General features: G+C 50.6%; 1 protein-coding gene across 1 annotated transcript in view; it reads left to right on the top strand.

The window, feature by feature from the left end:
- Positions 1-24,925, top strand: part of NECAB2 (N-terminal EF-hand calcium binding protein 2) — a 358,564-nt gene that overhangs the window by 158,795 nt on the left and 174,844 nt on the right. The window contains exons 4-5 of the mRNA XM_063945739.1: positions 10,294-10,319; positions 10,564-10,661. Of these exons, the coding sequence (XP_063801809.1) occupies positions 10,294-10,319; positions 10,564-10,661 (124 nt within the window). The remainder of the gene's footprint in view (positions 1-10,293; positions 10,320-10,563; positions 10,662-24,925) is intronic.

A 24,925-nucleotide genomic window follows, 5' to 3' on the forward strand; every position in this document is an offset into this window, starting at 1 on the left:
TGAGATAACGGGCGTTTTAGAGCCCCTGATGACTTTTGAGACCCTTGGACCGGCACGAGCTGAAGACTCGGCTGTCCCACAGTCGGCATGTCGTCAAATTTTTTATGTAAGGAGTCTATACGTGCACTCATTTCTTGCCATAATACCATCCACTCCGGTGTCTGCCCCGCAGGGGGTGACATCTCTGCTAAAGGCATCTGCTCCCCCTCCACATCATTATCCTCCTCAAACATGTCGACACAGCCGTACCGACACACTCCACACACACAGGGAATGCTCAAATAGAGGACAGGACCCACAAAAGCCCTTTGGGGGGACAGAGTAAGAGTATGCCAGCACACACCAGAGCGCTATATATATACAGGGACTAACTGAGTTATGTCCCTAATAGCTGCTTATACTGTATACAGTGCCAATTTAGTGCCCCCCCTCTCTTTTTCCCTCTTACTGTATTGTAGAAATGCAGGGAAGAGCCAGGGAGCTTCCTTCCAGCCGAGCTGTGAGGGAAAAATGGCGCCAGTGTGCTGAGGAGATAGGCTCCGCCCCTTTTTCGCGGCCTATTCTCCCGCTTATTTTGGGATTCTGGCAGGGGTATTTACCTCATATATAGCCCCAGGGGCTATATATTGAGGTATTTTAGCCAGCCAAGGTGTTTTTATTGCTGCCTCAGAGCGCCCCCCCCCAGCGCTCTGCACCCTCAGTGACCGGAGTGTGAAGTGTGTATGAGGAGCAATGGCGCACAGCTGCAGTGCTGTGCGCTACCTTGGTGAAGACAGGATGTCTTCATGCCGCCGATTTTCCGGACCATCTTCCTGCTTCTGGCTCTGTAAGGGGGACGGCGGCGCGGCTCCGGGACCGAACATCAAGGCTGGGCCTGCGGTCGATCCCTCTGGAGCTAATGGTGTCCAGTAGCCTAAGAAGCCCAATCCGGCTGCAAGCAGGCGAGTTCGCTTCTTCTCCCCTTAGTCCCTCGCTGCAGTGAGCCTGTTGCCAGCAGGTCTCACTGAAAAAAAAAAATTCTAAGACTATAACTTTCTAAGAGCTCAGGAGAGCCCCTAGTGTGCATCCAACCTCGGCCGGGCACGAAATCTAACTAAGGCTTGGAGGAGGGTCATAGTGGGAGGAGCCAGTGCACACCAGGTAGTCTAAGATCTTTCTAGAGTGCCCAGCCTCCTTCGGAGCCCGCTATTCCCCATGGTCCTTACGGAGTTCCCAGCATCCACTAGGACGTTAGAGAAATAATAATACTTACAATCCCCGCTCTTGCTTCCCGACCGCTGCTGCCCTCTGTCTCCGGCCGCCGGCGCCGCTCCTCGGATCTATGGGAGAGACGTCATGACGTCTCTCCCATAGCACTGCATAGACACTAGAGGTCAATTATGACCTCTAGCGTCTATGTGCCGCTCCCACAATGCAATGCGGGAGTGTGCACCGCACAGCACCGGCACCAGTAGTGGAACTTGCCACGGCGGCGGCACCCTCCCGGAAGGCGGCGCCCCGGACAAAAATCCTACTTGCACGTACCAAGATCTGCTGCTGCGTGAAGACAGGTGTTAGGTGTATGAGTTCACACCTATAGGAGGGCACTTTATGAGGGTGTAGTATGGCTGACCGGCAGTCTCCCGACTGCCGGTCAACTTAGCGACGCCGGGATCCCGGCGCGGAGGGGCGAGTGCAGCAAGCCCCTTGCGGGCTCGCTGCGCTCTCCACGCTGCGGGCTCGGTGGCGACCTGCGGTCGCCACGGGTTCTATTCCCACTCTATGGGTGTCGTGGACACCCACGAGTGGAAATAATCCCTGTTGGTCGGCATGCCGACCATCGGGATAGTGAGGGGTCGGGATGGTGGAGGAGGTCATGTGACTGTCGGTCAGCAGACCGCCGGTCACATGAATACCACCCCTTTATGAATATCTGCAGTCTGGCAATGAAAATTAACACACTTGAATTTTTTATGTTTTTCCCCCCCCCTGACTATTTATGAATAGGTGTATGCCAGGTGCCAATAAAAGCTTGTGCTGGCTAAGGTTACAAACATTATAAAATAAAGTGTTAGCTAAAGTTATCACTTTACTTCTGGATATGGACTTGACTTGCTCAGTACTCACGTGTGGCCCCACATGTGATAGCAGAAGTTACAAAAATAATACAGAAATAATGCCTATTTATTTTTATTATTTTTTTTATTTCACTTGAAGCCCGAGGTGCGTGGCTTCATCACCCAGTGTCTGTGACCAAACGTGCTGGGGGCGTAGGTTCTTGGACCCTCTCCGAAAGGAGAAGGGCACCGTTACTCCCCTACCCCTCAGAGCCAAAAGGCCTACTGAGGGGAAAAAGGGACTGTGGATCCCCCCTTGCCGAAGCGCAGAGGGACCCTCGTGCAGTGGCGTGCGGTGAGGTCAGTGACTGGTGAGGCACTGCAGCCATAATGACTGTCGAGTCCCACCAAAGATTCCTACCACCGCAGAGCCAATGCCCGCTACTGCTAATAGTAGTGCAGAGGGGTTTAGTATGATTTAAATACTGATGGGATCCCGGCGGTCAGAATACCGACAGCGGCATCCCAACCATCAGAATGCCGACAGGTCCCTGTAAAGTACCCTAACCCTCCCATGCACCCTACCCTAACCGTCTCTTGTGGGTGCCTAAACCTAACCCTCCCCGATGCCTAAACCAAACCCTCCCCACTTAGTGCCTAACCTCCCCTTCTATGTGCCTAAACCTAACCCTCCATCCCCGGTACCTAACTCTAACCTTCCCGTTCCTGCACCCTAAGCCTAACCCTCCTTCTCCTGCCTAAACCTGACCCCCCTGCAGCAGGACACCAGCACGTCCCACTAAAAGGACATTCGGGAATCCGGCTGTTGGTATTTTGATACTGGTATCCTGAGCGGCGTCTGTATTTAGACGCCGGGCTTGTGGTGTCCTTCAGGATTCCGGCATCAGTATATCGCCCGCCGGGATCCAGTCCGTCGGGAACTTAACTGCATCCCGTGCAGAGTAGGGGGCAGGCAGGGACTAATAGAAGGGGTGGCAGGATGGGAGTAGTGGTGGGAAGAAGTGGGCAGGATAGGTGTAGAGGGGACTCGGCGAGTATAAGTTAGTATAAGATGAACAAGGATCTCACCTCTTTACAGCTCACACATGACGTACACTCGGACAGCCAGAGTGGAAGTGATAGGTCCCGCTCCTCCGGCAGCTCACACCCGTCTCTTTCTTGCACTATCCAGCGGGGCTAGGACAAAGGGGTAGACCAGTGCCGTAACTAGACATTTTGGTGCCCTGTGCCAGAAAGAGAATTGGGGCCACACGGGCAAATGCAAAATAAGGGACAGCGTGCGCCATAAATATGGTGGCAGGGGCGTGGCCACAGAATAGTTCCAATTCACATTACTCCGCGCGGTAGTGTCCAAAAGTCACATTACACCATACAGTAGTACTCCTTATACAAGTTACACCAGACAGTAGTGTCTGCACGTCACTTTACACCACATTAGTGTCCGAAAGTCACATTACACCATACAGTAGTACTCCTTATAACCTGCTGCAGCGCGCAATGGGATACAGCGCAGCTCAGAGGAAGAGGGAGACTGGAGGTAGGGGAAAATCCTGTACACACTTGTCCAATACACATATATTTTCATACTCATGCCATCTCTGTTCCCCTCCCTGACTCATACTTCCATCCTACTCCCCCCCCCCCCCCCCCCCCCCACACACACACACTACTCTGTCTTCCCTCTTTTGTGCTGTTAGTTTAGTCCTCGACTCTCCCCCACCTCCAGTTTTCCCATTTCTCTACATCTGAGGTGCGCTGTATCCTCCATTGCATGACACCCTGCGATACAGTGCTACTTTTTCACCCCCACCCCCACTCCCACTCCCAAGGTGAGAGCAAGTAAATTACTGACCTGCTGCAGCGCTGATCTTCGTGTGCTGGCCGCGCTGTTACCATGGCTGGGAGCTTGGAGGTAAGGGCACCAAGAACAGAGGACGGAGAGAAATCCTCCCCTCCGCACCAACCATGATCGGCTCTGACTGCAGCATACAGTCCCATGCGGCCATACAACACGTAATGCCGCGGTTGTGTTCTCCGGCGGCGGCGGGGGGGGGCGCAGGGGGGAATCGCATTTATGTAAGAACTCTCACTGACGTAAGCTCGGCGGGGTGGGAGGGCGCGAGCGGTAGCCGGCCCAAGACGGGAGGTAGTTTGGGGACGGGTTTCCACTCCAGCTCTGCCCACTGTCGAATCACAGCAACATTAGTGACAGGGGCGTGCTTTCATGTGGGCTGAAGGCACGCCCCTGTCAAAGCGGCACTTCCAGTGGGTGCCGCTTACAGGGATTTTTTCAATGGTCTTTTACGGCCGATGCTTGGCCCCGCCCCCCGCTTCCGCCTCGTTCCCACAGACAGCAGGAGGCACCGGGAGCGGTGCCTCCGAAACACGTTTAAAACTTTTTTTTAACACAACAAAAATGATTCAAATAATATAAAGGATAAAGAAGATGCTTATGACACAGTATATGTGTCATAAGTATCTTCTTTGTATTATTTTAATCCTTAATGACAGGGGAGGCACTGCCTCCCCTGACTGCACGTCCCTGCCCTCGTGTATCCCCAAGGTTGGCCGAAGCTTCCCCCTGGGGATTGGAAACAGCCTCTGGCCCTCCCCAAAAGGAGAGAGCCTCGGCAACTAGGGGAGAGGGTGGCTCATAAGGGTCTCACCTAAACCCTGAACAAAAAACCGTGACAGTGACTTACAGAAAAACATATTCTTTAGCTAACGTTGCCAAGCTCTGATCTAGGTAAGTAGGAAACTTCACAGTCCCCATAGAAAGCTACTGGGTATGCTTCTGCAATCATAAAGAGATTCTCAGAGGGACCCAGAATCTTTAGCTTAATAAATAGCGCCCCAAGATTGTTTAACTGAATGTAAAACAAATTATGTAGTGTAGTCAGTCTCTAATTTTAAATTCCCTTATTTTACACATCTATTTTACGCTGCAGCAATTACCCAGATGGCTATCTAGAACTGTCTTTTTTTTTTTCTTGTGTGTTTCTGCATAATACTACAGTACAGTATTTTGTTAGCATGGGATAAGTGCTAAAATGCTAAATACTGTACATACAGTAAGTGACATTGGAACAAAGTTAACATTTTTATTTTGCTGAATGATGTGATTTTTATATTCCTGAAACGTCCGGCATCCGTAGATGGTGTTACACATGCAACAAACTGTAATGAAGGTTGCTGTATGGAACAATTAGTAAGCATTAAGCTGTTTTCTTTCCTATAATGCATATAACGGGTTGGGTACAGGATTCCGCCAGTCCGGATGCCAGCGGCTAGAACACCGACACCAGGATTCCAACAGTCTAAAATCCTGACAGGGGCGCTCAGCTAGACTAACCTTAACCCTCCCAGCTGCAGCCTAACCCTCCCCTCCCGCAGCATAAACCTATCCTCCCCCAGTCTAACCCTCACCCCCTGCAACTTGACCTTAACATACCCCGCAGCCTAACCCTCCCCCCTGCAACTTAACCTTAACATACCCCACAGCCTAACCCTAACCCTCCTCTCCCGCAGCATAAACCTACCGCCCTTCCGCAGTCTAACCCTAACCCTCCCCCCCTGCAGCCTAACCCTAACCCTAAATCACCCCTTCCCCGCAGCCAAACCCTAACCCCCTTCTCACAGCCTAAGCCTAACCCCCTTCCTCACAGCCTAACCCTAAAGGTGCATACACACGCTGCGATTATATAGTAAAAATCTTAAGGAAAGTTAGTGCAAATCGTATCGTGTGTACACAGCTTGCGATACCGATGCACGCTGCCGTGGGGTCGGTATCACAAGAAAAGCAGGCAAGGCAATCTTGACTATATTGTGTACAATCTAGTACATAGTATAGTCAAAATTGGCACTTAGTCAAAATCTCACATAGTAAAAATCTCAAATAAAGATAGTATCAGTGGTTCAGGGGAAATCGCAAAGTCAAAATCGGAGATAGTCAATATCTCACCATGTGTATGCACCTTAACCCTCGCCCCCAGCAGCCTAACCCTAACCCAGCAGCCTAACCCTCCCCCCAGCAGCCTAACCCTAACCCAGCAGCCTAACCCTCCCCCCAGCAGCCTAACCCCCCCCCCCAGCAGCCTAACTTTCCCCCGAGCAGCCTAACCCTAACCCTCCCGCCAGCAGCCTAACCCTAACACTTCTGGCTGCAGCCTAACTCTTAACCCCCAACCCTCCCCTGCAGCCTAACCCTACCACCCCTCACAGCCTAACCCTCCCCCCAGCAGCCTTACCCTGACCCTCCCCCCAGCAGCCTAATCCTAACACTTCCGCTCACAGCCTAACCCTCCCCCCGCTGATTAACCTTCCCCGACACCCGGGATTCCGGTTGTCGGAATTCCAGGTCAGCATTCTGACAGGTGTGGGAATTCCGGTAACGCGCCCAGCGATTCTTGATACCATATGTATAGTAATCAGTTTTGATGTATAGTTCCTGACCTAATATCGGCCTCAGCGACTATTCTGTCTGATGCTAGGAAACTGAGATGGGGGCTACTGGTGACCTATAGGGATGGAACGTTTTACCATCAATCGTTTAATTGGAGAAGATAACTATGGCCTTACAGGTTTTGTCTGACTCTTGTTTCTTGGGTCTCTCTCTGCAGTGCAGACAGTCTGAGAAAGCTGTCTAAGAGGAAGATCTCCTTTAGCCAAACATCACATTGAGACTGTGGTGGTGAGAACAGAACAGTCATTGGGGACGGTACAAGCACTGCTTATTCCCCTCTCTAAACCCAGGTTATTGCGCTGATAACCCGGGTCATGGCTCAGTGGTAAAGGCTCTCCAAAAAAATTCCCTAGTCCAATGACCTTCTGGGATAGCTACCAGGGTTGGTGCCAGGAAGGATCCGGGTAAGCTTCAGTAGGCGTTGCATTGCATACCGATCAAATGGGCCTATATAGCAGTTGTCCCAAAGGAAGGCATATGAATATGGTCAAGTGCTGGATTAAATGCTTCTTGCTGGCCCAAGACGTCTGTAAATTCATGCATGTTTCTTTAAAAGCCCCTTGCAACCGCTACACTGCTGGCCACAACTTACCCATGATCATATGACAAGAAAAAGGACTTGTTTTCACTACAGATGTGTCCTCATACACCCTCCACGCCCTGCGGCGCGCCGAGTGGTGCAGCGTAACAGCCAATTCTTTCAATTTGCATCTTATTCGCCCCGCAGACACAGTGGACCACCATGAAATCTGTACTAGAGGCGCCGAGGTGCCATAGCGGAACTTGGCGTGAAGAATAGATTTGGCCGCTACAACGTAGTTCTTCATAAATTCAGATTCAGAGTCCGTCGCACTCAGATGTGCAAGTGTTGCATATCAACGGAATCAGTGCAATCTCGTTAAGTGGTTTTGTCGCTTCCACTTTTCTTATTTGTACAACTAAGATGCACATTTGATAGAAAAACAAGCTTGGCGCAAGCTGAGTCGCATGGGACCTCGGACCGCCAAGAAGGGCTGTTTGGCGTGACTGCGGCAGGGCTGTATGAGGACACATCTGTATATGATTTTATTATAGCAACCTTCTAGGATGGTGAGAGTGCTTTCCAGCATATTTTCTGGTATAATTTAACTTCTCATGTGTACCACCGATTTTGGGATATGGAGGGTGAAATTAGTGTTTGCTTGCTGGTTCTGAAAATCCATTATTTGCATAGAGATTACATATTGTCAGTACAGGGTTTCTCTGAATGTGGAAAGGACAAGTAGCAGACACTCAGCGTGGGGTAAATTGGAGCAATCGCAGCCTGCTGACGGGCAATAAAATTCCATTCTAGCATCACAAATGTCCCAGTGGTGCACACTGAGTAAGAACGAAGGTCTCCCTTGTTCAGGGGAGAGAACCATCGCCTGCCAATCCAGCTATCATTAAACTGTTATATTATCCATCATGTTAACCCAGCCGGTGGTAATATATCTGCCTTTACTTTTACTCAGTTTTCTGCGGAAAAAGTAGCTATAAAGAAATCCTAGCCGCTGATACAAATGGGGGTGTGGATTATAGGGTCGACAGTAACTAGGTTGACAGTTAGTAGGTTGACCACTATTGGTCGACAGTGACTAGGTCGACACGGTCATTAGGTCGACATGAGTTTTTTATATTTTTTGGGTGTCGTTTTTTTCGTAAAGTGACCGGGAACCCCAATTAGTGCACCGTGTCCCCTCGTATGGCTCGCTTTGCTCGCCGTGCTTCGTGCAAGGTGCTTCGCTCTGCTACCGCTACGCTCGGCACAGGTTACCCTTCCCAATTGTAGTCCACGGGGTTCGTAAAGTATGAAAACGTTTTTTAAGAAAATTAAAATGTGAAAAATTCACGTGGACACTTTCATGTGTCGACCTATTGACCGTGTCGACATAATGCTTGTCGACCAATAGTGGTCAACCTAATGAGTGTCGACCTAAAGACCGGATACCTACAAATGGAGACCCGTCACGTACAGGATTGGAACTAGGTAAAACATGGCCCTTTGGATGTGGATGGACTACAGTCAGGGCCAGTTCTAGCCCTTGTGGAGCCCCGGGCGGAAATAGGGGAGTGGCTTCATAAAGGGGTGTGGTCAGGTATGCCCCCTGTAGAGTTGTGCCCCCTGTAGACTTGTGCCCCCATTTGTGCCCCCTGTAGAGTTGTGCCCCCGTTTGTGCCAGCTGTAGATTTGCGCCCCCGTTTGTGCCCCCTGTAGAGTTGTGCCACCGTTTGTGCCCCCTGTAGAGTTGTGCCCCCGTTTGTGCCCCCTGTAGAGTTGTGCCCCCGTTTGTGCCCCCTGTAGAGTTGTGCCACCGTTTGTGCCCCCTGTAGAGTTGTGCCCCCGTTTGTGCCCCCTGTAGAGTTGTGCCACCGTTTGTGCCGCTTACAAAAAACAAAAAATAATTAATTAATTAATACTCACCATCCCCGCTCCTGATTCCCGACCGCTGCTTACCTCCATCTCCGGGCGCCGCTCCTCGGATCTACGGAAGAGACGTCATGACGTCTCTCCCATAGCACAGCATAGACACTAGAGGTCAATTATGACCCCTAGTGTCCATGTGCCGCTCCCACAATGCAGTGCGGTGCATCGCTCACCACACAGCTGTGACAGCACAGCACCGGGGGGCACCACCAGTAGCGGATCTTGCTACAGCGGCGGCGCCCTCCGGATGGCGGCGCCCCGGGCAAATATCCTGTGTGCCCGTAGCAACATCTGCTACTGACTATAATGCCCAGCACATCTATCCAGGCGGCCGCTGGAGTTGTAGCTGATTAACATCTTAAGAGTCTCAGGTTGGCTACGCCTGTAGTAAATCATTCCCTCTTCCTGCAGCGCTGCCCCCCTCTCCACCTCGTTATTCTCATTTGGGAAGTAATTAACATCCCTTCGCATCAAAGATTTTAATTTAATTTCCAGGCACTGTTATCAGACAACACCGTCCTTCTGGGATAAGGATTGTATTTCAGGTTGAATTAACCTGTTAACTCTTCCCGTGCCGGAAGAATCTTTTTGTTAACCAGCTGTGGTACGTCAGTAATCCTGTCTCTTCCAGGGGGAATCTGCTTCCGTCTCATACAGACCCTTCTGTGTGTTGCTCTCGTTGTCTCCTTCTTCAGCTGGTTTAGTATAATGAGATTTTCCAGCCCTAGAGAGGACAGGTGAGCGGGCCCAGGTAATATGCCTGTGGTTCTGCTATAATTGAGGTCCCTAGGCTGAAATCCAATTATCTTTTCAATCCTTGCATTGCTCTCACTGTAATTGTTTCTATAACATGCTTGCCATCCGCAGACAGGGGTTGCTTATGTATTCTCTGTCGTCAAGGTGCTGGTCTGACAACTCACTCTTGTTCAGCAGTTGCAGTCAGAGTCGTCTGCATTCGGCACCGTGCGGCCCTCATGGGTTAAAGTTGCAGCGGCATACCAATGTCCATTCTTTAATGATGCCTCACAGCCATCTGTTACAGTCATAAATGCTGAATGCTTTCACACTTCCATCATACATCAACCCATAACATTGCTGACGGCCTGCCAGGGGCTATCTGAGCTTTATATCTGCGGACGCCACCTCTTTATAGATTGATGGGGAATTAGAATCAGGCCATTAATTAGTATCTGATTAATTGGAAATTAATGGTACCAGTGTGACTTAAACGACAGGGTTTATGTTACTGGCCAAATAGCAAGTTACTGGCTTGTTCTCTAATATTACTAATTTCCCTCTCCTTTCTCTTCCTTCTCTCCCGGCTGCAGTAATGTGGACACCAGAGAGCTCTGTGGTAAGATCCCCCATGTTATCTACACTATATTGATGGTGGGGAACAAGGTTTAACCCTTTGCTGCCATGGCAGTCAGAAGATAAATGTGATATCTGCATGGCCAGGTTTTCAGCCTGTTACGCTACACATCTGTAATATATGCCACTGAGCCATTTGCGGGCAAAATAATGCGTTATTACACTCCGGCAGACCTTTATTATAATATAGTCCATAATGTCTGCTGTCTTTCTTAATGTCTTTGCAGATTATTTTGCGAATCACATGGGGGACTATGAAGATGTCCTCTCTTCACTGGAGACACTCAACCTGTCCATCCTGAAAGCTATGGACTACACCAAAAAGGTGAGGGGGAGTCTGAGAAGGTCACAAGTGAATGGTGGGACTTTACATTTTCAGTGATTAATGAGTGTTTCCGCAAATGATTGCTTTGTACCCAGCATTACTGTCTTCTCTCTTACTTACACATATAGATAGCAAGCTCTTTGTTGCACTGTAATGTTCTTTCTGTTTCTATTTTCTCTAGTTTCTCAGTTCTCTTGTTTTTAATACGTAGATGATGGTATATAGGGGCTAATTAAATTTTTGCGAAAGCCCCGCGCATGCGCCTGCACTTTTTTACGGGGTTGGGCAGAAAATGTGATCGCCTCTGCCTGTCAATCAGGCAGAGACGGGCGGGGGGTGGCAACGCTCCGTTTTCCAGGGCGGAATCGGAGCTTTGCGGGGGCAGAGCTAGCCAAACGGGGCGTGGTCGTGGCGGCTGCTATCGGGAACATGTCGGCGGGCCTCCTGAGATGCGAACATAATTTCTGCTTTATCAAGGGGGGGAGGCGGCGGTAAGCATGCTAGCAAAAGGATTGCACTTTAGCAGAATTTGCAATCCTTACTGATTTAGGCCCATAATGCTGAGCTGTCTATGTAGGTGTCTATAGAGGGGGAGAAAGACAGTAGTTTTGATGTGTGAACTTTGGGGGTCATTCCGAGTTGTTCGCTCGTTTTTTTTTTCTCGCTACGGAGCGATTAGTCGCAAACTGCGCATGCGCAATGAACGCAGTGCGCCTGCGCCAAGTAAATCAGCACAAAAGTTTGGTATTTTACTCACGGCGTAACAAAGTTTTTTCATCGTTCTGCTGATCGTAGTGTGATTGACAGGAAGTGGGTGTTTCTGGGCGGAAACTGACCGTTTTCTGGGAGTGTGCTGAAAAACGCAGGCGTGTCAGGATAAAACGCGGGAGTGTCTGGAGAAACGGGGGAGTGGCTGGGTGAACGCTGGGCGTGTGTGTGACGTCAAACCAGGAACGAAACGGGCTGAGCTGATCGCTATGTAGGAGTAAGTCTCGAGCTACTCAGAAACTGCTAAGAAATTTCTATTCACAATTCTGCTAATCTTTCGTTCGCTATTCTGCTAAGCTAAGATACACTCCCAGAGGGCGGCGGCTTAGCGTGTGCAATGCTGCTAAAATCTGCTAGCGAGCGAACAACTCGGAATCACCCCCTTTGTTCCATGCAGAGATGCATGTGACATTACAATCTTTCAGTGCCCATAATCTGTGCTGTTGGAGGACCCTGCTACTTCTGCCTTTGACAAAACCACCAAAACAAACATTTCCAAAATGTCAGCACATGAAGATGGGGTAAATATTCCAATAGGTGCTATACACATAGAGCATGAGTGCCGAGGGGAATAAAGTGTACCTGTGCCTTTTTAGGGGGGTGCACATGCCCTTCCCCCCCTCATTTCTAACAGGGAAGTCACACCCACCCAATGTCTCGGCAGCTCTGATTGAGAGTAGCTGGAATGGAGAGAGATTATGAACATTTTGGAAAGCGTAAGAAAAAGTGTTGAATAAGTGTTAAACATCCTAGTGATATTTGGTGGACCCCCTTTATTAAAGTAAACCTTAGTTACCTTCTAATACCAGTAAATAAAGACACGGAGACATGATTTTGGCAGAAAAATTGCTAGCTATTTATTTGACCCTAACCATAGCAAACCTGTAAATGGAAAAATTTGTTAAGCTGCCGAATCACCCGGCAAAATGGTGGCAGAAAAAAGAACGGCTCTATTAAACTATTGGTAAACTTAAATTGGTAAACTGACCGAAACCGTCCAACACCTTATCAAAACCGGTAATAGGTGTCAACACAACCCCCACAGTGACTTCCCACCGCTCCTGGGTGCCCTGCCGCTGCCTCCCGGATGGGTGGTCGAGCGGCCATTAAGTCGATGGAGGTGAGTGCACCTAAACCAAATAAACTGAAACTTACTACCTATATAAGCGATACAACTACAAACTGCCGTTCTTTTCCGCCTATAAATAGCCAACGAATGAAAACCAGCCAGCAATTAAAAACGCCAATGCACTCCGCATCAAACAAAACAACCTCTATCCCATAGGGCGGGAGGGCGGGAAGGAAATTCAAACAGCAAAGAGGCCCAAAATGGCCACTGCAGCCTATATATACCCTAACCCTCCCCCTTTTCCTAAGGCTGTACTACCTCACAGCTAGTTCCACCCCTCACAGGATGTTTAACCCATTCCTCTCCTATGCAGTCAATTCTTTCTCCTAAACATCCTAGTGATATTTGGTGGACCCCCTTTATTAAAGTAAACCTTAGTTACCTTCTAATACCAGTAAATAAAGACACGGAGACATGATTTTGGCAGAAAAATTGCTAGCTATTTATTTGACCCTAACCATAGCAAACCTGTAAATGGAAAAATTTGTTAAGCTGCCGAATCACCCGGCAAAATGGTGGCAGAAAAAAGAACGGCTCTATTAAACTATTGGTAAACTTAAATTGGTAAACTGACCGAAACCGTCCAACACCTTATCAAAACCGGTAATAGGTGTCAACACAACCCCCACAGTGACTTCCCACCGCTCCTGGGTGCCCTGCCGCTGCCTCCCGGATGGGTGGTCGAGCGGCCATTAAGTCGATGGAGGTGAGTGCACCTAAACCAAATAAACTGAAACTTACTACCTATATAAGCGATACAACTACAAACTGCCGTTCTTTTCCGCCAAAAGCGAAGGACTCCCTCCCAGAGTCCTCGCACCGCCACCATAACCTAACCTAACTCCTGCAACACTAGGAACAGATCCTCCAGGAAAAACATCATCCCCTCATTGGATAGATGTACACCATCAGGCCGAAAAAGGTGTTTGTCTCGGAACCGAATCCTAGGGTGGCGAACCACTTTGCCTCCGTGGGCCAAGACCCACTTCGCCACCGCCCCATTCACCTTTATCCTGGCCTCATCTATTACGCGTCCGTCCTCCACACCGCGCCAACTCAACCTTGGCACCATCAGGGAAAAAACCAATACGCAATTGGTCCATGCTGCGGCCACCTTTGCCAGATCTTGTATCATGGCCCACCTTAGCTCCAAGGAAGTCCTCTTCCCCAGGTCGTTGCCACCTAAGTGGACAACCAACACCTTGGGAACACCATGCTTCCTAGCTTGACTGACTAATCTACTCAATAGATCTGTCCACATCATTCCTCGCCAACCAAGCCATCTGATTCCCTGACCTCCAGGGAACCTCTGAGCCGTATCAGAGGCCAAGAACCTAGCTGCCCAAAAGACATAAGAGTGGCCAACCACCCAAACGGACAAGCCATCAGCGAAACAACCTGAATGGAGGAAAAGGGGTAAAATGTGTTACTAAAATCTATACCAGAAATAGAAATTGCGTTAACCTGAAGGATCTGCCAAAAAGAAAAATTTTGTTGATAGCTTCCTAAGTCGCAGCAGTCACGGCCTAGCCGATCTCCCGATATTCTAATAAATTTGAAGCAAAGCATTAAGACTTTAAGGGAAAGGTAAAAAAAAATCAAAACGAAATCAAACAGGAGGGGGGGGGGTATAAAAAAGAGGGTAAAACATGAAATAACTCAGCTGGAGGTGAAAGCATAAAAACCTGCTGAGGGACTTTGATAGCAAAGATTAGCCTAATTAATGATTAGAATTCAGTCCGTCAAGTCAGGCAAAAATAGCAAAATAACTCCAGACCCCCGCTGCCGGCTCACGCCCGCAGCGGCAAGTGGCTAATCCCTGAGTAGGATCACACACGGGTAAACGAACCAACATATAGTGAACATAACATATGCATAAACCAAGCAAACCTTATCTTACTCTAACTTATTGATGCCAGCTACGCTTACGCAAAGTATCTCAGGCGACGGGGCGAATGTACCGCTTATAACAGGACGACTTCCATCGCCCCACCGCCTGGATCTGGGCTCCCGAAAAACCCGCGGCCGCTGCCGCCGTAGCAGCCCCAATGCGGAAGGAGTGTGTACCGAAGTGAGAGGGGGAAAGGCCCAAGCTCGTCAGACCGCGACCCATCATCCACCGAAATTGGAACTTTGTTACTGGCAGCCCATCATAGTGCAGCAACCACGACCCCCGACAGTCGGGCCTTACTGCCTCATACTGCACTGCCAGCCGTACTGGGCATATGCTCTCCTCAAGTGCCGGAACCAGGGTGACCCATCGGCCCTTCCCCACCTGGTCCGTCTTAGAGCGTCGCAATCTGCACAGCAAGGACCTCCCACTCACCACCACGTCCCCCACCAGCATGCGCGAATCCGTTTGCTTAGAAGGCGCTACCAACTCCGAAATCCTAAAGGCACCGTGGTAGGCCATAGAGAAAGCCAATCTAAAAAGCAGCGATTCAAACATAGACGATGCGATGGCTCCCACCGACCCAATGATGTCAGGCAGCAAAGCTGCATCAATGGGCCGCCTCCTGTCAGGCGGCGTAGGTGCAACGCGCGCCCATCCTTTCATAGCCTTCAGCAGAATCCCGCTTTTCGTCAGATCGGGAACACCCTTAATTCTGCAGAAGAACGCAATGCCAGCCAAGTACCGGGACACCACCGCTCTCGACCTACCCGAAACATAAAGCTGCCAAATAAAAGAAAGCATCATCCGATGCCCACTCTTACCTCGTTGCTTCCGTCCTCTAGCAAATTCTTCCTATTCGCTCCAGGCCTGTTCGTAAGCCTTAAGCGTGGATGGCGCGACCGAGCGCAGTGCTAAACCTTCCAGTCCGGCTCGATGACCTGCCAGACATAACCGGGACAATGAAAACCCCGTTGGTCGGCCTCGGGAGCCAACAAGTAAAACCTATCCCAATGCCCTCGCGATAGCGCATCAGCGACCCCGTTCTCCAGACCCGGCACATGCTGCGCGCGGAACCACACGTTCCTGCGCAGACAAGTAAGCAGCAACTGCCCTAGGACCCGCAGCACCACCAGCGATTTAGCCCTCTGGTTGTTAATCGCGTGCACCACGCCCAGATTGTCGCATCTGAACAGGATGCTGCGATGCGCTAGCCGCTCGCCCCAAATCTCCAGCGCAACCATGATGGGAAAAAGCTCCAGGAGCAGAAGGTCCCTAGTGAGACCCGCCTGATGCCACTCCGCTGGCCACGATGCCGCGCACCAAGATCCCTCAAGATAGCACCCAGAACCGGATGCCCCTGCCGCGTCGGTGAAAAGCTGCAATCTGGCGCTATCTACCGTCGGTGCCTGCCATATTCGAACCCCGTTAAAATCTTCCAGGAACGAGGCCCACACTGCCAGATCTCTTTTTATCTCGGCTGGCAACCGTACAAAGTGGTGCGGCCTGGCACACCCCGCGGTTGCTCTTTCCAGCTTCCGGCAGAAAACCCTGCCCATCGGGATGACCCGACAAGCAAAGTTAAACATGCCCAGCAAGGATTGCGCCTGCCGCAGCTTAACCTTACGCGAGCCCATGAACTGGCCAATGGCCTCGCGAAGCTTAGCCACTTTGTCCAAAGGCAGACGACACTCGCCTGCCACTGTGTCGATCTCGATACCTAGAAATGACAGGCAAGAGATCGGCCCCTCCGTTTTGTCTTCGGCAACTGGCACTCCGAAGTGACAAAACAATGCTCGTATACTGAAAAGCAGGTTGCCGCACCGCGGCGAACCCGCCGGACCCGTACAAAGGAAATCATCGAGGTAATGGGCAACGCCGTGCCCACCCGACGAAGACTCCACGCACCAATGCAGGAAGGTGCTAAAACGTTCAAAATACGAGCATGAAACGGAACATCCCATCGGCAAACATTTGTCGATGAAATATTCCGATCCAATCCGGAAACCCATAAAACGAAATGAGTCCGGATGGAGGGGTAGCAACCTGAACGCGGATTCGACGTCAATCTTTGCCATGAGGGCCCCAGCTCCGTAGCTGCGGACCAAATTGAGCGCCTCGTCAAACGATTGATATACCACCGAGCAATGACCCGGAGGTATAGCGTCGTTGACCGAGGCCCCCGGTGGGTAGGAGAGGTGCTGGATCAGACGGAAGGCCCCAGGTGTCTTTTTGGGCACCACCCCCACCGGGGAGATGACGAGATCAGCCACGGGGGGTGAAGCAAAAGGCCCCACCATCCTGCCCAGCCTGATCTCCTTATCGACTTTTTCCCGCAATACTAAAGGCAAAGCTCGAGCCGACTGCAGGTTCCTCTGCGCCCTAACTGTAACCTCGCTTGCAACAGGCAAGCGGAACCCAAAACTAAAACCTTCGTATAAAAACCCGGCATCCTCCTTATTCGGATACCAACTCAACCATTTACGCATAGCCTCTAACCTAATTGGCGTTGGCGCCCTGAGGAGCACTCCCGCCGGGTGCTCCTCTAGAGTAGGGTTGTTTAGCGCGGGGACCCTGCCGAGTATTCTTGAAGCAGGAGGAGGCCGGGTGGGAACCCCCGCAATGGAGGCAAGCGTGACGGAACCGACACTGCTTGCCGTAGGTACATGCCGCGTTGTTAAACGCGAAGCATAACCCTTTCGTTCCTGTCTGTTTCCCAGTCCGGACGGCCGACCTAACTGGCTTGGCCGACCCGCCGTCCCCGCCGGGCGCATGGGCGGACGGCCCGACCCGGTGTCCGTCCGCCCCTGTGCCCCGGGGCTCCTTGGCCTGTTGTGAGGCCCTGGTGACCCTAAGCCATACCTCCACGTCCTTGAACCCGAAGTCCATCACATACAACCCGTCCTGTTTCTCTCTGAATTCCTCATCATATCTACGCCATTCGTCACCCGCCGACGTGCGTTGCATATCATGCACGAGGTGCAGGTACCGGATGACATTCATATGCTCGTCTGGCCTGTCCTCAAGGTAACAAGCCGCGAAAACCCAGAAACCTGCCAGCCAGTTATCGAACGTGCGAAATGCCTCGGCCCCTATGCCCTTCTTAGCGGTAGCTGCCTTGAACTCCCTCTTCGCGCCTTTCGTCAAGACGAAGACATCCACGTAGTCCCCCCTACGAATGCTTTTGCTGCAGCTATCCCTAAGCCCTCGCATGACAGCGGTATATTCGCAGCGAACCACGCCTGGCAAGTCGCGCCGCTTCCTAGCCTTGCGAGATTCTTTGCTAACCCGCCTTCGCCTCTTATGCCTCTCCTGCCTCCCAGCCGCCTTTTTGGCGTATTTAATCGCCCTTTTCTTCGCCTTCGCCGTGCTACTTATGTCGGACACCGCCGAGGAAAGGGAGGAGGAGGAAGAAGAGGAAGAAGAGGATGAAGGGGACGAGCTGCGCGAACTTGAGGGAGTACTCGCAACCGACCCAGACTGCTCCGCCTCACCTGAAACCGTAGAATGGTCGGATCCAGATTCATCAGGGGCGATGTACGAAACGTCCTCCACTTCCGATTCCGCTTCCTCCGTATCCGTCTGATCAACTGCGGGCAAAAAGGGGGAAGAGGACCCAGAGACACACAGTGGCGAGCGCCTAGCCCTTCCAGGCGATGGCGTGCCGGATGAACGCACATTCTCATCCCGCCGTGGCTGCTGCTGCAGCTGAGCCGCGGCCGCACCAAGCTCACGGCACGCACGCGCTACCCTCTGCGCGGCAGAGCCCGCACCCGCGCCCGATCCGCTAGGAAACCCCCCGGACCCAACCTCGCGCTCGGGGGCCGCTGAGAGCGGGCCCAAAGCTGCCACCACCGTGGCGAGGGCCGTAGCGAAAGCGTCTTGTGTTATATTCGCATCCCGTGGCGCAGGCGCGTCGCCTGCTGGTTGCCGAGCGGGCGGAACGCGCCGTGTGGACCCGCCGCTGGGCACGGGAAGCCATGACCCATCCGGACCACAAATCGGTCGGCCCTGCGGGGAAAGGTCCGTAATGACCGGGCACCTCACCCTGGACATAAACCCCCCCCTACTTCCTGTGCCCGCCCGCCCAGGTCCCCCGGAAGTGCTGGATGAGCTGCCACGTCCAGCCCGGGAGGCCCTGCTCTGTGCATCATGTGACGCCCGCGGTGCCGTGCTGCCCATCCTTTGCGCACCGCTGGGCGAAAACCCCCGAAAACCTGGTTGATCACCACCAGGCCTGCTTTCCCTCCTCGCCCCGCCGGAACTAATCCGCAGCGAGGAGGGCTGAGGGGACACGGAACGATGCGGCGTCGCTGCGCGCACCCGTGCGCGAGAGACGCCGCCGGAGCCGCGCGTTGGTGCGCGCGCCCGTCGTGCGCGCGCCCCACCGCCTCCTGTCCTGGTGTCCCCCGCTGCCGATGCAGCCTCTTGCTGTGCACTCCTATCCGACGATCCGGCGCTGGGCACACCGACGGGCCCAGGCCGGATCGCCGTCACGTCTGTCGCCCGCCCAGTTCTCCCCCGCCGCGTGGAGCTTCCAAGCGGCCCTGGCAGGGAGGACCGGCTGGGTGTCACCGCAGCGGGTGCCGAGCGGCGTCCAGCGAGGCGCGCTAGCGCGCGCCCGCGGGCTCTCACCGTCCCGACTCCCCCGACTGCCCCCGGAGGCGAGGACCGTTGGTCCCCTCTCTCCAGGATGTCAGACCTCCGGACCGCCACGTGCCGCCCACCGCGGCCGCCAGCAGCTACACTCGCGACCGCAGGGTCGCCGGAGGAGCGCGTCCTGCGCCCTGCACCCAACGACCCTGGAGCAGCCCCATGCGTATTAACGGCCTCCCCGGCGCCGGACATCCCGGCCCCGGGCTCAGCCTCGCTGGCCTGGTAACGGGCTGGCGCGCCTACTGATCGGCGTGGGCGGCTGGAGGCCATATTATAATTTGTTTCCTAAAACAAGTGCACGAAATATAGAAGGGTGAACAATCTGCCAGGCAGAACTCACCCCAAGGAAATTCAAACAGCAAAGAGGCCCAAAATGGCCACTGCAGCCTATATATACCCTAACCCTCCCCCTTTTCCTAAGGCTGTACTACCTCACAGCTAGTTCCACCCCTCACAGGATGTTTAACCCATTCCTCTCCTATGCAGTCAATTCTTTCTCCAAAGAGAAATAAGTAATGAGCTGGGATATTAGATAAGCTAAAATGGGGGTACACACGGAGAGACCAGTGCTTAAATTCTAAGCATTCTGACTAGATTGCTTAGAATTTAAGCACAAGTCTCTCCGTGTGTATGCCCCATAGCGATAGCGATGCGCGGTCCCACGTGTCACTATCGCCGGTGCTAGATTGGCACAATATAGCAAGTTGCTCATTTCAATGTTGGTTGAAATGAGTGGCCCCCCCATCCGCCCCCTCCCTCAGCACACATTGCGCTGTGCTGAGTGGGGGGAGAGATGTGTGATGAGCGGGGGGAGAGATGTGTGATGAGCGGGGGGAGAGATGAGTGCTGAGCGTGGGGGAGAGATGAGTGCTGAGCGGGGGGGAGAGATGTATGCTGTGCGGGGGGGAGAGATGAGTGCTGAGCGTGGGGGAGAGATGAGTGCTGAGCGGGGGGGAGAGATGTGTGCTGAGCGGGGGGAGAGATGTGTGCTGTGCGGGGGGAGAGATGAGTGCTGAGCGTGGGGAGAGATGAGTGCTGAGCGGGGGGGAGAGATGTATGCTGTGCGGGGGGAGAGATGAGTGCTGAGCGTGGGGGAGAGATGAGTGCTGAGCGGGGGGGAGAGATGTGTGCTGTGCGGGGGGAGAGATGAGTGCTGAGCGTGGGGAGAGATGAGTGCTGAGCGGGGGGGTGAGATGTATGCTGTGCGGGGGGAGAGATGAGTGCTGAGCGCTCACTGATAGGTCGCTCAGCACACATCTCTCCCCGTGTGTACAGGGCTTTAGATGTTACAAGCATGTATTTAATAGGAATGAGTGAAACCGTAAGTAGACAGCCAGGGAAGATAGGAAAAGTCACACACAGGCCCCAATTCAAATAATCTCATATAATTACTTGGCAAAACTATAAAATATATGAATATAGTATTGATAGAAGGTGTCCAAATTTAGTTTGGCAATCATGTAGTGGCAGCAGAGAGCTTTTGTAAAGGACACCTGCCAGGGTGTGGCCACTCTTACCTTGCCACGCCCAACCTCCCAACTCCCTTCCAAAGATAGGTGCCCGCTGATCTGTTGGGAGGCCTGTACTCATGAAACTGGAATGCACCCCAGCAAGAACTGGTATTGGCAGAATAAGAATTTGATATTTTATTAAATAAAAACACATCACTGGCATTACTGTAATATAGGACCTGATATACAGACAGGCTACATTTTGCATCCAAAATTTTAGGCATAAGCCCACGGCCACAAAATTATGAATATTTTGTGTTGAACTGCTCAGACATGCTGGTAGTTTTAGTTCCACAAACACTAGTATGCACTAGCAGCCATGGTCATGCTGGGACTTGTAGTTTCACAGGAATACTTGGAGGGTTGTTTCCATCGTTGTTTCCAGAAAGCTGCTTTCTATCGCTTTTCATATTTCCCAGGGATATAAGGGGGGACCTTCCAGCACACTTATCACTGTGGCTGTACATTAACATCAATTATATAAAGGTTAAACAATGACCTGTAATAGGTGCGCTAAGCCTTTATTTCCCTAGGGACCTAGAAAGCTGACTAATATTGGATATCGCATCAGGAATACTGTATTTGATCATGTGTCCAGCTTTATCTGAGCAGAGCACGAAACAGCAGCTGACGCCCGTACACTAGGACTCCCTTATACCATTGTGTTTCCACAAACCGATTACGCAGTAGCTATCCAGCTGTGCTGCTTATCAAGGCTGGTATTACCTGTCATCTCAACGAGCGTATTTCCTTATAATAATAATAATAATAATAATAATTTTATTTATATAGCGCTCTTTCTCCAACAGGACTCAAGGCGCTTTACAGATATCATGTACAGATTGTATCTGTACATCTCTTCAAGGAAGCACAGTGTCAGGATTCTGCAATGTATCCGCACACTGGGCCTAGGCCCTCATTCCGAGTTGATCGCTCGCTAGCTGCTTTTAGCAGCCGTGCAAACGCTAAGCCGCCGCCCTCTGGGAGTGTATCTTAGCTTAGCAGAAGTGCGAACGAAAGGATCGCACAGCGGCTACAAAATAATTTTGTGCAGCTTCAGAGTAGCTCCATACCCACTCCTAGCTTGCGATCACTGCAGACTATTTAGTTCCTGTTTTGCCGTCACGAACACGCCCTGCGTTCGGCCAGCCACGCCTGCGTTACCCCAGGCACGCCTGCGTTTGTGTCTGACACGCCTGCGTTTTTCCACACACTCCCCGAAAACGGTCAGTTACCTCCCAGAAACACCCACTTCCTGTCAATCACTCTGCGGCCAGCAGTGCGACTGAAAAGCGTCGCTAGACCTTGTGTGAAACTGCATCGGCTGTTGTGAAAGTACGTCGCGCGTGCGCGTTGCGCACCATACGCATGCGCAGAAGTGCAGTTTTTTTCCTGCTCGCTGTGCTGCGAACGAAAGCAGCTAGCGATCAACTCGGAATGAGGGCCCTAATTTAGAGTTGATCGCAGCAGCAAATTTGTTAGCAGTTGGGCAAAACCATGTGCACTGCAGGGGGGGCAGATATAACATGTGCAGAGAGAGGTAGATTTGGGTGGGGTGTGTTCAATCTGCAATCTAAATTGCAGTGTAAAAATAAAGCAGCCAGTATTTACCCTGCACAGAAACAATATAACCCACCCAAAGCTAACTCTCTCTGCACATGTTACAGCTGTCCCCCCTGCAGTGCACATGGTTTTGCCCAACTGCTAACAAATTTGCTGCTGCGATCAACTCTGAATTAGGCCCACTGTGCGCTTTCTGCCGCGGTTTTTTCTCTCTGTGAGGCTCTCCTGGAAGAAAACACTTAAAGGTCTGCAGAGTAAGCAGGTCATGGTGTGGGATTAATGAGTACACAGCATTCTGTTATACTGGCCTGACAGCAAACCCCCATGTGCTGTACATTATTTAGCAGATGATGTGCCAGTTGGCTGAGTACTTGTCAAACCAGCATGTTTAAACTATTTTTCCCTAATCCATTACAGTTATCTCAAGTCCATCCTGGGCTTTTCTATCCTTAAATCCTCTTGACCCGCATAAAAATCATCCTGTCAGCTCTCTAGATAAAAGTATATATGTGTGTATATATGTGCATGTACTAGAAATGTGTATTTGCATGTATTAATAGATATTTATATGTACCAGTATGAAGTGTGTGGAGTTTGTATGTTCTCTCTGCATTTGCATGAACATGCAGAAGCAACTGCCAGTGACTCAGGCCCACTGTTAGGGTTTTGTGTGGGGGTTTTTTACAATGAAAAGTGATTTTTTAATAAATAAGGTGGTACATAACGTAGCATATATAACATAGCAGGTGGTGTAGCTTTCTATATACACTAGTGCAGGATTCTAACCAGGTGATATAGTTTTGTATATTATATAGGATTACAGCAGATGGTATAGCTTTGTATATACATTGTCGTAAGTTTCCAGCAGGTGGTATAGCTTTATATATTACGTGGGATTACACCAGATGATATAGGTTTGTATATTACGTAGGATTCCAGCAGGTGGTATATCTTTATATATTACGTAGGATTACAGCATGTGGTATAGGTTTGTATATACTGTACTGTTGTATTACAGCAGGTGGTATTGCCTTGTATATTAGATAGGATTCCAGCAGGTGGTATATCTTTATATATTCCGTAGGATTACAGCAGGTGGTATAGGTTTGTATATACGGTACTGTTGTATTACAGCAGGTGGTATTGCCTTGTATATTACGTAGGATTCCAGCAGGTGGTATAGCTTTATATATTACATAGGATTACAGCAGGTGTAAAAGTAGATATTTATATGACATTACAGGCAGTGATGGTATCACAGTGAGGAAAGTGACTAAAGTCATAGACCTACTAGCGTTTCTTTTCTGGCCTCTTCTGTAGGCTCTACAGTCCTGAGGTCCTGCACCACTGCTCTGCCGCTGATGAGATGCATTATTCACAGGATGTTGTCTAGAGGGCCCAGCACTCATTCCAGGTGGCACGTCTTTCGATTGGGCTGTGGCAGGGCTATTTGGGTACATCTGCTTATCCATTGTCGGCATATAGCTTTTGTACTGGTATACTATTGTACTGTATAAAACATAGGATGACAGCAGGTGGTATAGCTTTGTACTGTATATAGTGTAGGATGACAGTAGGTGGTATAGCTTTGTACTGTATATAGTGTAGGATGACAGCAGGTGGTATAGCTTTGTACTGTATATAGTGTAGGATGACAGCAGGTGGTATAACTTTGTACTGTATATAGTGTAGGATGACGGATGGTATAGCTTTGTACTGTGTATAGCATAGGATAACAGCAGGTGGTATAGCTTTGTACTGTACATTACATAGAATGACAGCAGGTAGTATAGTTTGTACTGTATATAACGTAGAATGACAGCGGGTGGCTTAGCTTTGTACTGTATATAGTGTAGGATGACAGCAGGTGGTATAACTTTGTACTGTATATAGTGTAGGATGACGGATGGTATAGCTTTGTACTGTATATAGTGTAGGATGACAGCAGGTGGTATAGTTTTGTACCGTATATAGTATAGGATGACAGCAGGTGGTATAGCTTTGTACTGTATATAGCGTAAAATGACAGCAGGTGGTATAGCTTTGTACTGTACATTACATATAATGACGGCAGAAGTATAGTTTGTACTGTATATAACGTAGAATGATAGTGGGTGGCTTAGCTTTGTACTGTATATAGTGTAGGATGACAGCAGGTGGTATAGTTTTGTACTGTATATAGTATAGGATGACAGGTGGTATAGCTTTGTACTGTATATAGCGTAAGTTGACAGCAGGTGGTATAGCTTTGTACTGTATATAGCATAGGATGACAGCAGGTGGTATAGCTTTGTACTGTACATTACATATAATGACGGCAGGTAGTATAGTTTGTACTGTATATAACGTAGAATGACAGCAGGTGGCTTAGCTTTGTACTGTATATAACGTAGAATTACAGCAGGTGGTATCGATGGTACTGTACATAATGTAGGATGACAGCAGGTGGTATATCTTTATATATAGAATAAAATTATAGCAGGTGTTTCAATTTATGCTGGATCGCTTTCCTGCTACGCATCTTCTAGAATTGAGCATGAGCTCTTCTAAGACCTTGGTTCTTGTACAGTCCTGGTAATGCCGTGGCAGCAGGAATGGTGAAAGTCACTGTCATAATGCTGCTGCGGTTCCTGCACCTGTTCCATGACCTACGCCTGTTGAACCCAGGAGGCTCAGAAAAGTTCACCGATGTCTGAAACGCCATGCTTCTGTTTTGGCAATACACCTGTCGGTGGCTGTCCCTCTG

Source organism: Pseudophryne corroboree, chromosome 11 (assembly GCF_028390025.1).
Source record: "Pseudophryne corroboree isolate aPseCor3 chromosome 11, aPseCor3.hap2, whole genome shotgun sequence".
NCBI classification, from domain to species: Eukaryota; Metazoa; Chordata; class Amphibia; order Anura; family Myobatrachidae; genus Pseudophryne; species Pseudophryne corroboree.